Consider the following 15,616-nt stretch of genomic DNA (forward strand, 5'->3'; position numbering starts at 1 on the left):
TATTATTATTATTATTATTATTATTATTATTATTATTATTATCATTATTATTATTATCATTATTATCATTATTATTATTATTATTATTATTATTATTATTATTATTATTATTATTATTATTATCATTATCATTAATACTAAGAAATGTGTGGGGGTGCGTGTGTTATTTGCACGCATATAAATCGTACCCTCTCTCCCATTCTGCAGCCTCTGATTTTCGTACTGTGGAATACATTTACAAAGACCACCTTATAGAAAAAGAAAACTTCACGGTCTTCATGGGAAGATGATGATTTGATTATAAAAAGACAACAAATTAACTTTAGATTTGTCTGAATGTACACTGTAGCAAAAATTGCTGAAGATGTGAATATTGATTGTTTTAGGACTTACTTTTCAATGAGACATTACAATATTTAGCATCAGGTAAGGTAGATTATAAAAACAAGAGCTTAGTGACTAACTCGATGAATAAGCGAAGGTGAGTGGACACAAGGTGATTGTGTTTTTTTTTAATCCCTTGGATTCAATCAGAAAAATCCATAAAAGTCATTACTTTTCACTTTATTATTATAAGCTCACTTTATATTTATTCTTCTTCTTCTTCTGGAAATGGTTATTATTAGTCTTATTGTAAATACTGTACAATCAGTCATGTATACTGTATGTGTTATCACTTGAAAAGATATGAGAGATGTATATCTTCAGTCAATTTGCTGATAGTGGTTCTTGTAATCAGCCTTTATGGGACTACCCTCGATTAAGATGATATTCTACTTTTTTAGCACTCTTTACAAATACGTTGTATGTATCAAATATGTACCATTTTGATTTATCAAAATTTATGAATATCACTGAAATTTGGCAATTCATTCATTCATTCATTCATTCATTCATTCATTCATTCATTCATTCATTCATTCATTCATTCATTCATTCATTCATTCATTCATTCATTCATTCATTCATTCATTCATTCATTCATTCATTCATTCATTCATTCATTCATTCATTCATTCATTCATTCATTCATTCATTCGTTCAGCAGTGAACGAGAGAGGGCAGCGTGTATGTTTGTGATACACTCTGATCATCGGTGTGATCAGGGAGGTGAGACAAATACCTCCCTGGTGTGATGTGGCGTGTGATGTGTGCCATGCTGCTGCAGCGGACAGAATCGTTTTGTGATTGATGCGATGACATGCATGCGCCACATCGAAAGTCACGCTGCCTGATCATCTCGTACCGTTTGGACGGAGCTGTGATTTGGCGACATTCTCTGCCGAATTGTTTAGCTGTAAGTAAAACCAAATGGTGAAATAAGAGAATTTTGTTGAACAAATTACTTCACGCAATTTTCAGGTTGTAGCCTGTTGTTGCTGGCTCAAATACGAAGGAGCAGAACCTCGGGGTGCGGGTGTCAGTAAGCATCGAGTCTCACTCAGTCCCACTTGTTTACATTCGACGGTGGAATTAAGCAGTGCAGTGTAATAAATTATGAATTTAGATAGAATCTAGATCTAGAAGATCTAGGTCTAACTTAGACAAGACGTAGCGTAGACCATAATCCTCTTTTAGAGTCTACATCTAGAGACTTTGAGTCGGTCTAACACGTTACTAGCCTACTACTAGACTGTAAAATAAGTGTGGTTTTCAAGCTGCCACTAATCACTATGTTCTAGTGATTTAATTATTTAAATTTACATGTAAATTTACACAGCTCTAGCGACATCATCACAGCCCATAGTAGCCATGGCATAGGACAGCCTAACTAAAATTTACACGGCGACAGCGGCTGCACGTCTACCCTCTTGTAGACGACATCATTTTCAGCGTGGGTGTACGTTTCCTTCATGAATATCTTTATTTATTGTAGAAAACTGAAATATAAGGAATCCCCATAGTCTAGTATGATATTCATTCAATAATCGGTATGCGATTTAAAAAAAAAAATTACGTCGAAAACCCACCGAAATCCGCGATTAAAATCAGGTCTGTAAGCGTCCGTATTCATGCACTCCTCATCTTCTGCGTGTTATTTGAATGGCAATCACTCTCGTATACTACAACGTAGCGAGTCGGAAAAGTTCATTGACCTAGTCGGGTGACCTAGTCGGAGTGAAGTGACGCAGAAAAGGTCAGATCATGAGAGCAGCACGCGCGGAAATACATGTACGTAGCAGACGACAAGCTTTACGTAATACACAAAACGCACGGGCGTACGTAAAATGTTACCACGGTGCTTCCGGTTGAGTGTTCGTGGTAGTTCGTTGATTTTGTGAATCATCGCACAATCTACTCCGAAAAATTCAACAATAAGGTCTGGATATCAACAACACACCAAATTCAACTCAACCATCAGCAAAATACGATGTAGGTGAGTGGTAAAAATCATCTTACTGTTAAAATCAAACAAAATAAAAGACATTTTATGTGATTTTGCCGTCAAAAGCGACGATCGTTTACAACGTTTAAACACTAGTACATGTCAGACTGCTGTGCGAAGCACAGCGGTCTGGTCAGGCTAAGGACAGTGTACACAATGTACACTAGAACTAGATACGTCTATACCGTCACTGTTCCGGCAATCATGCACTAAATTTATGTCTACGTCCACGTCCACGTCCCTTCCGCCTTGAACGCTCTACTCGGTTACTATATCAGTGCTAACGTTTAATCAACGATAATATTATCGGTGTGAGATTTTTTTCCTAATTGAGCAGTTCATGCAAATTCAAGTACCTATCAGGCACCGCAGGTCAACAGCAGGTGTTCTGGTACTGTGTGCAGGTGTGTGGGACCTCACATTCGATGTGTGTGAGTAATGAAAGTACTTACGCTACGCCACACCGTTGCTCTAATGTTAATTACCATTACATGAACAGTGTAAGTCACCACTACCTAAATTCGCCAGACATTCACATCGCATGTAACGCGCGCCGCGATCAGAGATCAGCTGGGGCAATGGATTTTCATCGCTCTCAAAATACATTCCTAATTCACCCTTTTCCTTCATAAAAACACAAAAAAATTGTAATTCAAATGTATTTTACCATATGTAGCAGGTGACAAAACCATTTTTAATGCAAGAATGTCTTTGATTTCGAATGGATTTCACGTGGCAGATTAACAAAGTTTTTCAAACGTGATGATGCACAATGCATCCTACATTGAAGTGTGTGTATAACACACACGCTAATAATACAAGTGCGCTTTGGGCAGCGAACTAATTCTGTGCATATATCGTTATTTCGCCAACCCAGGAGTGCATAGGAGAATACACACAAGTGGTAACTATACGGTAATTGGTGTTAATGGTAATTTATTCCCCTCTGCCCTGCGCGGCGTGAACGAGCAGAGACAGGCAGCTGTGTTGTGCGTGCAACGCAGCGCAACTCAACAGTTGTAAACTTTTGTCCTTCATGAATTGATACTGCATTATATCTCAAGCAGGTGATAACTAATTAGCCTATTGCAGAGGGCGTATAATTTATGTTCACTGTCTGTGGCGAAATTATTGTGTAAAACAATGAACAACTTGAAAAAAAAAAAAATTTCCTCAAAATCTCTGATCCACCAGTCTGTTACTGTCTGCACAGTTACCGATTTACGGGCAGACACTACATGCATACACACACACCACTCACACACACACACACACAAGCCTCTCCTGCCTGCGACGGGTGGTTTGCGCGAATTGCGGTGGCGGAGGATGGATGAAGGAGACATTAAAGGGACTGTACAGTACTGGTTGAGGTGGGGATTCATGTTTTGAACATTCCTAAGTGAGATAATGAAAAGCCTCTTATGAAATATAAAAGAGCATGTAATTTTAAGAAGGATTCAACGTTTATTTGATGAAAATTGGTTTTCAAATGGTTGAGATATCCAAAATAGTGCTAATAATAAAAGGCGACATGCAGCAACTTTATTAGGATCTCTTTGTTTCACATTGTTTTTGGATATCTCAGCCATTTCAAAACCGATTTTCATCGAATAAACTTTTGATACCCCTTAGAACTGCATGCTCTTTGACATCATAGACTCATAGAGTGATTTCTGAATATCTCGCAAAACGTTAAAAGCTAAATCCTCACCTAGACCAGAACTGTAGTGTACACACCCTTTAAAATACAGTATTTGCGTATTTAATTGATGTGGCCAGCTAGGATGTTCAAAGGGAAGCTACTATATTGCAGAATTCTTCACACATTGCGCCATGACCTTAGAAACTTCTACGATGCAATATTTTAAATGTAAAGCTTGATAATCTTACAGCAGAGAGCAAAGACATGTGATATTGTGCAGTGTTTGCTGTGTCAAAATCGCAGGGTTGAAGAGTGCTTTGGTGACATTATCACTTGTCAAACGGCGTTCCATACAAAGAGCAGATGCACAGTGCGTGGTGGTTCGTGGGATATCACCTTGGCACACAGGGAATGAGGTACCAATAATATAGGGCTGTAAAGAGCATGATTGCCACTGTTCCAAACATGACGTCTGGTAATTACCAGTAGTCTAGACAGACAGGTAGATATCTACTCTAGTGCCAGTAGCTAGTAACCAAACACTACAGTGAAGTGTAGTCAATGACTCAACTTTACTTGATATCCTGTGAAAATGGAAATTTTCACAGATTTCGTGCAACCAGATGCTAGCACGAAAATAAAAGCACGTGATTATTTTTGCTTGCCATATGTTCCAGTAGTTGATGTCTTGATTCTGCGGAATTAAAAACACGCAATACTCTTCTTACCCTGCTGAGCGCGAAATATTAGTCGCGCAAAAATATCAACTTTTACAGTATGAGATTTCTACTTGCGTCTCCACCAACCTCTGGTTGCACTATCATACCATGATCAACTTCTTTAAACTAGATGCATCTAGTGTAAAGTGACCAAGTTATGTTTAGTAAATTATACGTATCAGCAAATGGTCTCAGTCAGAGTCAGACCTTTCAGCAATCAAACGGTGTTGCATAGAATTGTAGAATATTTCCTGCGTTTTGGAACAGGGGGCAGGGACGTGCATGCGTGCTAGGGTGAGAATGAAAGTGATCAAGTTTTGGGGTGAAGCACTGTTTTGACCAGACTACATTGTATGACACTTGGTTCTATTCTGACATGTTTCAGCTTTGCAACGATGCTAACCAAAGTCAAGCTCTATCAATAATGAAATTATTGGCATTAATTTTGTTGGATGTTTGCAGAAATTGCGTTAGTTACCAATTTACTAACTCTCAACTCACATCACCTTCTGAAGTTAGCCAGCCATTCTGGTGGAAAGCTTGCATCTGTAATGCTCCTGACCCCAGTTGCGAGAAACTACAGAAATCAAATGCAAGTCTCTCAAATCGTACTACACTAGCCCAAAATCTGTGAAAATTAAAGTGTGCTGCAAATCTTTCTTTGTTTACACTCGTTTGACTGTAGTGTGAGAGTCACAAAAAGTCGTAATTGGCTTCTGCATGAGGCATCTGTGGTGTACGAATTGTACATTGTACGACTGTAAAAGTGGATATTTTTGCGCAAGTAATTTTTTGCACTCGACTGGGTGAGATGGATTTCGTGTGGTTTTAATTCTGCGGAATCAGGACATTAACTACTGGAACACATGGCATGCCAAAATATTTGCATGCTTTTATTTTCACGCTAGCATCTGGTTGCATGAAATGCGCGAAGATTTCCACACTGCGAAAATTCCACTTTTACAGTTTTTTATGTGCTGGTTGGATGAACATTGAAGGATCTAATTGATGGAAGGGTATGAGTTATGAAAATGGTTTTGAAATATCAGTGTTGCACTGTCAGTAGTAGGTTGAAGTAATATTGTAGGCCTATATCCAGTGACTGTAGTGTGTATGAGCCTTAAGCACTCTACAGGGTAGATTTGGCCCTGTGTATGTCATGTGTATTAATATTACTATCTTTATTATTGTTATTACTTTTGGTATTATCATTAATATTTTAATTCGTAATTCTCCGTACGGCATAATATGAGATCCCGCTCGCGCATGCGCCAACAATTCGCTCGCAATATGGCGCCGTTCTAAAATGTCTCTCACCAACTAGTTTTCTAAATCGTGTTCAATTGCCGTATTCCCTTGACATCAACGTTATTTTAAGTAGTAGTAGTAGTAGTACAGTTCGACCTTGATTATCCGCCCATGTCGAGACCGGCGCTCATCCGGATAAGCGAATTGGGCGGATATGGGAGACACAATGTTAATGAATATAGCTGCTGTCATACATGTTTTACCTAATTAGATATGGAGAAACCTATCATGCACATCTTATGAAATTAGTGAAATAGATCCATGAAAGTCACTGTTTTTTCTCTATTTTTGAATGAAAAAAAAAGTCCTTCACTGCATGAACACATGCGCATAATAGAGATTTCCAGCTAAAAGGAGGCCGTCATCATCATCATCCTTTTCCTCTGTCTTTCTCCTAGGTTTTGTGAATAATGGGACGTCGCCGATCAAAGCGAAAGCCTGAGGCAAAAAAGAAGACCTTGGGAACACTTGAGACGCAGTTCACATGCCCTTTCTGCAACCACGAAAAGTCATGTGATGTAAAGATGTGAGTAACAAGTGTTTTTACTTGAGAATTTCTTTATCAGTCATTACCTCCGCCAAGGGAGGAGGTTATGTTTTCGTTACAGTTGGTTTGTTTGTTAGTTAGTTTGTTTGTTTGTCCGTGTGCAAAATAACTCAAAAAGTGAAAAAGTTTGAGAATGACACAAGGAACAGATGATTAAATTTTGGTAGTGATCTGGAAATTTTTTTTAGATTTTATAAAGGATTTTCAATATTTTGGCAGGAAGGGTCAATGAACTTGGGAGTTCAAATATTTGAGGTTTTCATACGCGCACTAAAGTGTGTGTTCTAGTTTCTGCTAGAGCGAGGCGCACTAAAGTGTGTGTTCTAGTTTCTGCTAGAGCGAGGCGTGCTGCGCAGCTGAGGGTTTATGACGTAACAAAGGCTTCTATATTGGGAAGTGGATGATTTTTCAACATGCATACGTATGGGTGGAAATCACTGATCTCTATGGAAGAGCAAGATCATCGGTGGAAAGTAGCTGCTTGGCGGAGGTCTGCGCTCTCAGAGTGCTTTTCTAGTTTTACCATGTGTACATATAAAATCATGTCATAAAAACTGTAACAGGATAATGATTTTGCTTCCCCCTGGAATTATATGTTACCTTTGATTTGCTCTTTGTTTTTTCTTCTTCTGTGTGAGTTTGAATCATTTTTGGATAGCTTGTCTTTGATTTCCATGATGGTAAAATATTTTGTGTTTGTACAGTTACATTGTGCTTTTGATTCTGAAAAATTGTTGCTGGAAAATAAAACAAATGGAAATTGAAATTGAAATGGATGTTGGACATTATAAGACAGTAAATGATGTTCCATGACTTTTTATTTTTCACTGTATACACTTTGCCCTGTTGTATTGCAGGGATCGGACAAGGAACGTCGGCGTTATCTCTTGTAGAGTCTGCCTGGAGGACTTTCAAACAAGCATTACGTGTATCCTTTTACATTTACATTTTGTTGTGCTTATAGTGACCGTTGGTGAGTTGAAAATAAAAGGCCTTCTGTTTCCTATGTCTTGGTATCATAAACTGTAAAATCAGAAATATTGGCATGCATGAAACTTTTATGATTTTTTTTTTGGGAGGAACCAAGATTTGTGAAACTGAAATGCACATGGAAGGTTTTGTCTACACAATGCATTGAATGCCAGTGGCAATCTGCGAAAGTTTCATGTCTTGAAAAATATTCCATTGCCTCCAAATGGCAAATGGTTATGTTTTTACAGTAACCGTAGCAGACTTCATTAGGTTCGCATTAGTTGAAACTCTTTGCAAAGTTTCACATTGGTTCCCCCATCATTGGGAAAAAAAAAGGAAAAAAAGAATAGAGATATAAAATGCCAGTGCTTTCATGTTATTTGTGAACCACAAAGCCACTGGAGTTCTTGATAGAATGGATCAATAGTCCATTCAAATATAATAACATTATTCATCAGTTTCTCTTGAAGTCATCTTTCATTACCAACACCATAAGAATTTCCAACAACCCGTTCAGTGCAGGATGCACATCATGCAGAGGCCGCAGCAATCTATGATATAGTCCAAAATCCTGAAATTGTGCGAGAAAAACACTGGGATTTTACATGCATCTTTAGTGGCTGGGACAAGCAAGGCCAGGCAAGCTGTTTCTCTTATTCAGGGAAAGGTAAACTGTACCTGGACAGCAAAGAAATCATACCATGATATCAAGTAGCTGACAAAAAGGATCAGCCTCAATGTATGCCCCATAAAAGAAGATGATTCGTGTCGGAGGCTCTTTGTTGGCCTAAGTTTTGTGAAGGAGATGAGAAATGGGACTGATATGTGAGGAATGCTTGCCCCCCCCCCCTTTTTTTTCTTTATTTGGCTGGTTTCCAGTTTGCAGTCTCAGTGTAACAGTCTACTTCCTGGCATTCAGTAACAACTGTCTTCCATTGTCAGATGTTCTAGTTTGACTCACCCATGAAAGAGGTAGCTTGTCTACTGATGCAGACTGAGAGTAATATGTGTTTACCATTCACAGCGTTTTAAAGTGATTTCTGTTTTTTGTTTTTGTTTGTTTTATTTTGTTATTTTTTGTAATTTTTTTTTTTTTAGATGTTCTCCCCAACCACAAAGCTCATCTAAGTTTTTTGTTTTGTTTTGGTTTTTCTTTTTTTCAAGCAAAAGTAATATACATATATATATATATATATATATATATATTTACATTTTGATTGCTGGTAATTTTTATTTTAATAAAATATTATTCCCAGCCTCAAAGCTCCTCTGTGATGATTCATTTCACCTTTCTTTATGTGAAAGTAACAAAAACAGTAACAGAAGCAACAACATAAACAAATGCAACACTGCCTTTCTCACTCATAGAAGGTGATGAGTATGGTGTTTGCATTGTGGAATTGAATTTTAACGAGGTCTGAGTTTGTTACTCATTTAGGTCTATTTTGCTATGAGGGGCAGTCCTCAAGAAAATATTCCTGATGACTCCCCTACATACATTTTCAGCTAGATAGATTGTTGAATGGTCTCTGTAAGGACCATAGTTGGGCAAGGATCTGATGTGCTTTAAAGGAGAAGTCAAGCATGAATATAATTCTGCTGGAGTCTTTGATCTCAGCTTGAATACATGAGTTGATAGGACTTGAGGAAGATACACTTTATTCCCCTGTCCTATTACGCGGTTGACATGTCACGTACGAAGGATGACTTATTTTTTTATGTGGCAAAGACCAGGAAGGGCCTGGGATTTTTTGAAGCGCAGGGAGGATAAAAAAGGACAAGGCGAGTCACTCCAGGCAGCGGGGAAAGGGAGAAACAAAAGGGTACATGTAGTATAGTGAAGGTGATACAGAGAATAGTTGGGACGTGGCATTTGTGATGTTTGGAGGAACAAAAGTTTTATGGGGCGAAGAGAGTCAGCCAAGCGAGGGAGTCCCAACACAAAAACTTTACATGCTAAGCTCTTCCTAATTGCAGTGCTTGGCTATTGCATCTGTCATGTGTGTTACTTGTGACACTTTAAAATGCTGCTGTGTCCATGTTACTGGTGCTGACATTTCTTAAAATTCATGCATATATTAGGATAATTAATTTATTAAAAATAATTTTGAATATTTGTGAAATAATTACCTATTCAGTTTTGTAGATTACCTTGTGGGTGACGTGCGTGCCAGTTTTCCTTGCAATCACGCGGTCAACGGCCAAAATCTTGGGGGGGGGGGGCCCAATGAGCCCCCCCAAGTCCTACGAGGCATCAAAATAGCCCAGTCTTTTTAGGGTTAAGAGTGCATCCATATGTGTGCATACCAAATCAATTTGACATCAACAATCAGTGTTATTTTGTGGTGTATGGTGTTCGTGAGTCACAAATTAGCCATGAATGTATACAGTTGAATGTGATACATACAATGCAACATCATCACCTCTAACTTAAACTTACTTATTTAATGATGTCCATTATCACTGTTTTTGAAAATGTGAGAAAAGTTTCAAGTTGTTCTTAGAATAGTGTACTGTAAAACTGGAAATGTTCATGTGCAATTTAATTTCGTGAATTTCGCGAGAGCCAAAATTCGCGAAGTTCAAATGCATGCAAAATTTCTTGTTTACACTATTATGCATTGGATGCCAGTGGGAATTTGCGAAAATTTCATGCTGCGGATATTTCTTGTTTTACAGTATTCCAATTTTCTTGAGATTCTACCATTCTCTCTTAGTGATTTTACCAGTCCTTTTTTTTTTTTTTTTTTAATTGATAATTTACTCTAGAAAAAGAAAATCCAAAAGAGTTGCATTATAAAAAGCTATGATATACCAAGATTTTCTCCAATGATGTCTCAGAGGTCATTTATGATGTGAAATCCTTGTTCACTTCCCTTTCCTTGACCAGTCAATCAATCCATAGATCTATCGGAACCAGTGGATGTATACAGTGACTGGATTGATGCCTGCGAACAAGCCAACGCCTAGCCCCAGTGACGTCACCCCTAGCTCTCTCTAGCCTCTTGCTGTTCATAATTTTTGTTTTTCATTTTACAGGAATTTTTTTCATTACTTTTGGTACATATTTTTTGCAAAAGTGACTTTCCAGAATAATGCTGTCAAGGCAGTATTTTGACCAGGTTCATTTTTCAGTTTTTCTACATATTTACATATCTCTACCATTATTTTTGTTATGGAAAGTAGTTATCAATAATGGAGAGTTCAAGATGCAAAATCAAAAGCTTGCCATCTTCTGATCTGAGCAGAAATGAATTGTGGTCAGCCACTTTATTGCTTACTGGTCAAGAATAAAAATGTACGAAAACAGCAAAGCATTGACAGTTTGGAAATCATGATCATTGTTTCTCTTCATTTATCTATAAATCTTTTTGATGGTTGCATTTTCCATGCAAAGCAGGACCAGCTCAGTAGCAGTGTTGGGTGTTTTGTGTCATACAAAAAAGAATTATAATAAGTTTATTTCCATGCAAAATGAAAAACAAAAATATTGCATTTATTTACAATTTATATTAGTAATTGATCACTAGGGGTGACTGACAGTAGTGTAGGTATCATGTACATTTCTTGCATCAGAAATTAAACATTGTTCTTTAGTCTTAGCACAAGCAGCTTGAACATCATTACGATGAAATTCTGATTCATATTTGTTTGATGCAGTACGTGATTTTTTTTTTTCTTTTGTTTATGTGTACTGAACATGTTTAAGATTCAACGTCGTTACAAGTTTGGCATGTATTGATGTATTGACCAATGTAAGCACAGCAAATGCAAAAACGTCTTCATGATGCCCCCTGTTTTATTGTATATACCTTTAAATCTTCATTATTCATTTGAAATACCGGTATTTGATTTCTTTTTCGTTTCCCCTTTTCTTTTCTTTCTCTTGCTTATAATTATTCCAGGTTTAAAAGGGATTGCCATTTTTGTCTTTGTGAGAATAATTAGGAAGTATTGTAAAATAGGCCTTTGACCCTTTATTACTTTTGATCAGTGGGAGAAGACCATCCAGTTTGCATATCAGTACCTGGTATATTTCAAAGTTGTTTTTTTTTTTTTAACCACATACAGTATTTTAAGGATTTTTGATGGAATTAAAAGTGAAATATTCAAGTGAATGTTGCCGTGAAATTACATAGAGCTAAGGTGTGCAAATGTTTAGCTCTTTTCCTTTTGCTGCAGCATTCTGCATCTTATCAGTTATCAGTGTTCACTACAGTATGAACCAGCTGCTCAGCTGGTTTATATAGAGTGCAATTGATTTATGATTAGTAAAACATAGATCATCAGCCATGGCAACAACTCGAACCACAGGAAATTATTCAAGTTCCCTGTGGTAGGACATGCTGAGACATTAATGAAATGTGGTACGGCGTAAAACCAGCTTGGCTGGTAGGGTTCTGATGTCATTCTGCAGTTTATTTCAGGGTTCAAATTAGGATTCTTTCTTCTTCGTCTTCTTCTTTTTTCTAGAAAAGGCCACTACTTGTATGTTTTCAAGCAGCACAAATAAGAGGTTCTAGACAGGGAATTAATGGTGTCCAAAGCCAAAGAGTGATTCTTTGCAAGGCCAGTCATAGTGAATCCACAGCTATGACTTTCATGGCTTTCAGACTAATTCAAAGGTCCCCTGTCATCCATTTCACATTGACTTGTTCTGGTGTGAATAGGTCTACAAATTGCAGATTCTAGAACTGATTCTGCACTCACTAAGCTCTTCCTTTAAAAGAAAAAAAAAATCTTTTACCTTTTGTGGTATCATCATGAGGAAATTCAGCTTAAATATGTATCACATCGCAAAATGGTTTGCACCTTAAACTGACTATGTGATAATGTGTGAAGACCCATTCACATCAGCAGATTGTCATCAATTCAGGACTGGAATTGGATGTCGGGGCCCCTTTAAGCCCTATTTTTTAATGTTGCATAATTCTGTTACATGTTGTTTCACTGAAATGCACTCCTTACCATAGACATGAGGTCGGATAGTATACAAATAATATACATCAGTGAGAGCATTCTTAAAGTGAGAATAACGACACAAGGCCACCCTTGGACCAGTCTAACATGCCCTAGGCGATAGTCAAGGGTGTTTGGACTGTTTCGAAGGGACCGAGTATGTGTATACCAACACTGGAACAATATGTATACATACTGATTGCTTTATAAAATACATGTAGTGAAGCAGATCCTTATCATTTCACAAATTACCCTCATCGTGAGTAAATGAAATATGCATCTACAGTCGCATCATAAGCTCCCACAAAATATATGTATGTATGTTTTATGCTCAATAGATAAAGAATGTGCCTGCTTTAACTTGTATCTTTATTTCATCCAAACTCAATTGAGCATTTTAATTTTTATTTCATAAAAACTATGACTTTCTGTTATTGAGCAGTATGTATAGACTATGTATATAAAGAGCAAACATATTGCTGATGTAAATATGTAAATAGGGGAGAAATTTCAAAAAAAAAAGAAGCACTCATGTTGAATGCATTTTTGTGGCAGGCAGGCATGCTGAGTACCGTAAGGTATCTACTGACTTATTCTAACTCTTTGTGATTGTGCAACACAATTTATCATTTGTGGATAGTATTCAGTGGGATATTGGGGAAAAAAAAGACAAACAACTTTGCTTCAATCATGGGAATGGTGTGATAAATCATCAAGTTAGAATTTGCATATCACTTGTAGCAACGCAAGATCAGACAACATAGTCACACACAGCCCTGTCGCTGTTCACAAGTGTGGCAACAGGCTGTGCTTCCCATGGCGTCTGGTCGGGCTACAGACAACGTAGCTACATGCACTGATGGTGATCTGATTAGTTTTTCAATCATTCCTGAAAAGTGCATGCAAGTGTTGTCTTGTGATTGTGTCTGACCAAGTAGAAGCTGATCATTCGTGGTGATTTCTGTTATTACCAGAATGCTTGGAAAATATTTGATTTGCAGCTTTAATAATTTGCCATTACTCAATTTATGTATTGGTTCATCCAAATGACCATGAATGTGTGTAATTTTAAGCAATTTAGTGCATTTTGAGAACCATTGATGGCTAGACAGTCTGTATCGGGTGATATTCCTTAAAAGAATCATGCCAAAAAATTTGTCCGAGGTCAACATTTTTTTTTTTTTTATGTTTTGTAGATTTTTTTTTGTGCGTTTTGGGATATTGCTCATCTTGAAATAGTGACGTGGTTCACAATCATATGAATGACTCCAGATCCATGTTGTGATGAGGCATTTTTGTTTGTTTGTTTGTTGTTGAACTAGAAGTTACTGCATACCATTTTTTTTTTAATGGCAATTCTCTAATAGTTGCCCACAAGTGTACTCGTATGAAGGACTTGGCAGATTTAAAGCACATGCATGACTTCTCAATGTGATGCAGTTCCTTACAAAGTACTTAAATACCACATTATGATCAAGATGTGTTTTGCACATGAGTTGCCATTTTATAAAACAAATACTGCATGTTAGCATCAGGTGTCTATAGGAATTATCCACCCTGTGTAATTTTGAATGGCTCAAATTGCATATTAAAATTTTGATTCTACTAAGAGTGGGCATGGAAGCCACATTTATGAGTTTATGAATTACAAAGTGAAAGAAATGATTTGTCAACATTTTCATGCTTTGAGCAAAAGTTTAAATCATGCCCAAATGATTTCCTTCCATGATATCAAAAACAAAGATTTCCTTTTCTTTGAAGGATGCTTGTGTGAAGGCTAATGTGAAGGTTAATGTGAAGGTACTATACTCAAATGTGAGGTTAAAAACAAAATCGTATGCTTTTTTTTTTTTTTTTTGGAATATTGATTTATATTTTGTTACTTTCTTGAGGAGATAGTAATGACCTAGAGATGCCAAATAATATTGTAAATCTGTACATGTTGCTTTTTGTTTCTTCAATGCGAGTCCAGCCTTAATATAATAAATGCAGGTTAACGCTACAATGAAATATATATCTGTCACCATTGGTACATATGTATTTCGAAATTGTTGCTGCTAGGGACATCAGAAATATGCTACTTCAGTGGTTGGTGAATCATGGTACACCTGTATATGTGTGTGTGTGCATCTGTGTGCATTTGTGTGAGGTGTGTGTGTGTGTGTGTATTTAGGGAAAGAATGTGGGAAATGGGGGAAGGGTGTTTGCTGAGCCTTTTGTGGTTTTGGGTTCCTAGGCCCTGTTGCAAAAAAAAAAAAAACAAAAACAAAAACAAAAAAACACAATCAAATTTTATGTATGAAGATCAAACATAAGTCAATTATCAGCCAGTCAGAATTGAGTATTCAGAGTCTTATGTTTGATTTCCTGACTTCCATGTTTGATCTCAACTTTTATGCGACAGGGCCCTGGTTGCATTTCAGGATACGGTTTGTCTCGCCTCCCTGATTTAATTTGATAAAATCATGTTAAAACTCTTGCAACACTGCATGTTAAACTTCTGGGAGTGTGTGTTTGGGTATGTAATCTTGTGTGCTTGTGTCATCACCAGGGCTTCCACCCTCTTCAGATCAAGAGATATTGATGTACAGAAAAACAAAAACAAACACACACACAAGGGGTAATATTACAAAAATGCACATACAAGTTGTACTATTACAGCAGGACTGTGAGAACAAGTTTGTTGCTCTGCATGATAAATCAAAGAACAAATAATCAGTTACTAGTACTAAATGCATTCTCTGTTGCAAAATTGGGTTTGCCAGATTTTTCACATTGTGAATGATTTGATTTGAAATGAGAGAGTTTTTCTTTTGTGAATTACAACAATTTTTGTCTTTTTTACATATTTCTTCATTAACGTGCTGGAGGCCTCACAGCCTCGGGGTACTTTTGGAGTTAATTGTGGAGGATAAATGATTATGAGGTTTTATACACTTGATATAGACCAGCAAGTACAGGACCATTGCATTTCATGCAGTTTGGGTTGAACTAAAGCAAATGTCAAGTTAGCACAGCCCAACAGTGATGATATTTTTATAAATATATTGAACAATAAAAAATGTGTCTACCTTGCCTTTGTG

The 15,616-nt window shown here is 37.1% G+C and overlaps 1 protein-coding gene across 1 annotated transcript; it reads left to right on the forward strand.

Moving 5' to 3' along the window:
• The first annotated feature begins 1,205 nt into the window (after positions 1-1,205).
• LOC140237373 (transcription elongation factor 1 homolog) lies at positions 1,206-14,543 on the forward strand. The gene is made up of 4 exons (XM_072317308.1): positions 1,206-1,297; positions 6,454-6,581; positions 7,460-7,530; positions 10,480-14,543. Exons 2-4 carry the CDS (start codon positions 6,466-6,468, stop codon positions 10,542-10,544), a joined length of 252 nt encoding a protein of 83 aa, XP_072173409.1. The 5' UTR covers positions 1,206-1,297; positions 6,454-6,465; the 3' UTR covers positions 10,545-14,543.
• The last annotated feature ends 1,073 nt before the right edge of the window (positions 14,544-15,616 follow it).

This window comes from Diadema setosum, chromosome 13 (assembly GCF_964275005.1).
Source record: "Diadema setosum chromosome 13, eeDiaSeto1, whole genome shotgun sequence".
In the NCBI taxonomy this organism is placed as follows: domain Eukaryota; kingdom Metazoa; phylum Echinodermata; class Echinoidea; order Diadematoida; family Diadematidae; genus Diadema; species Diadema setosum.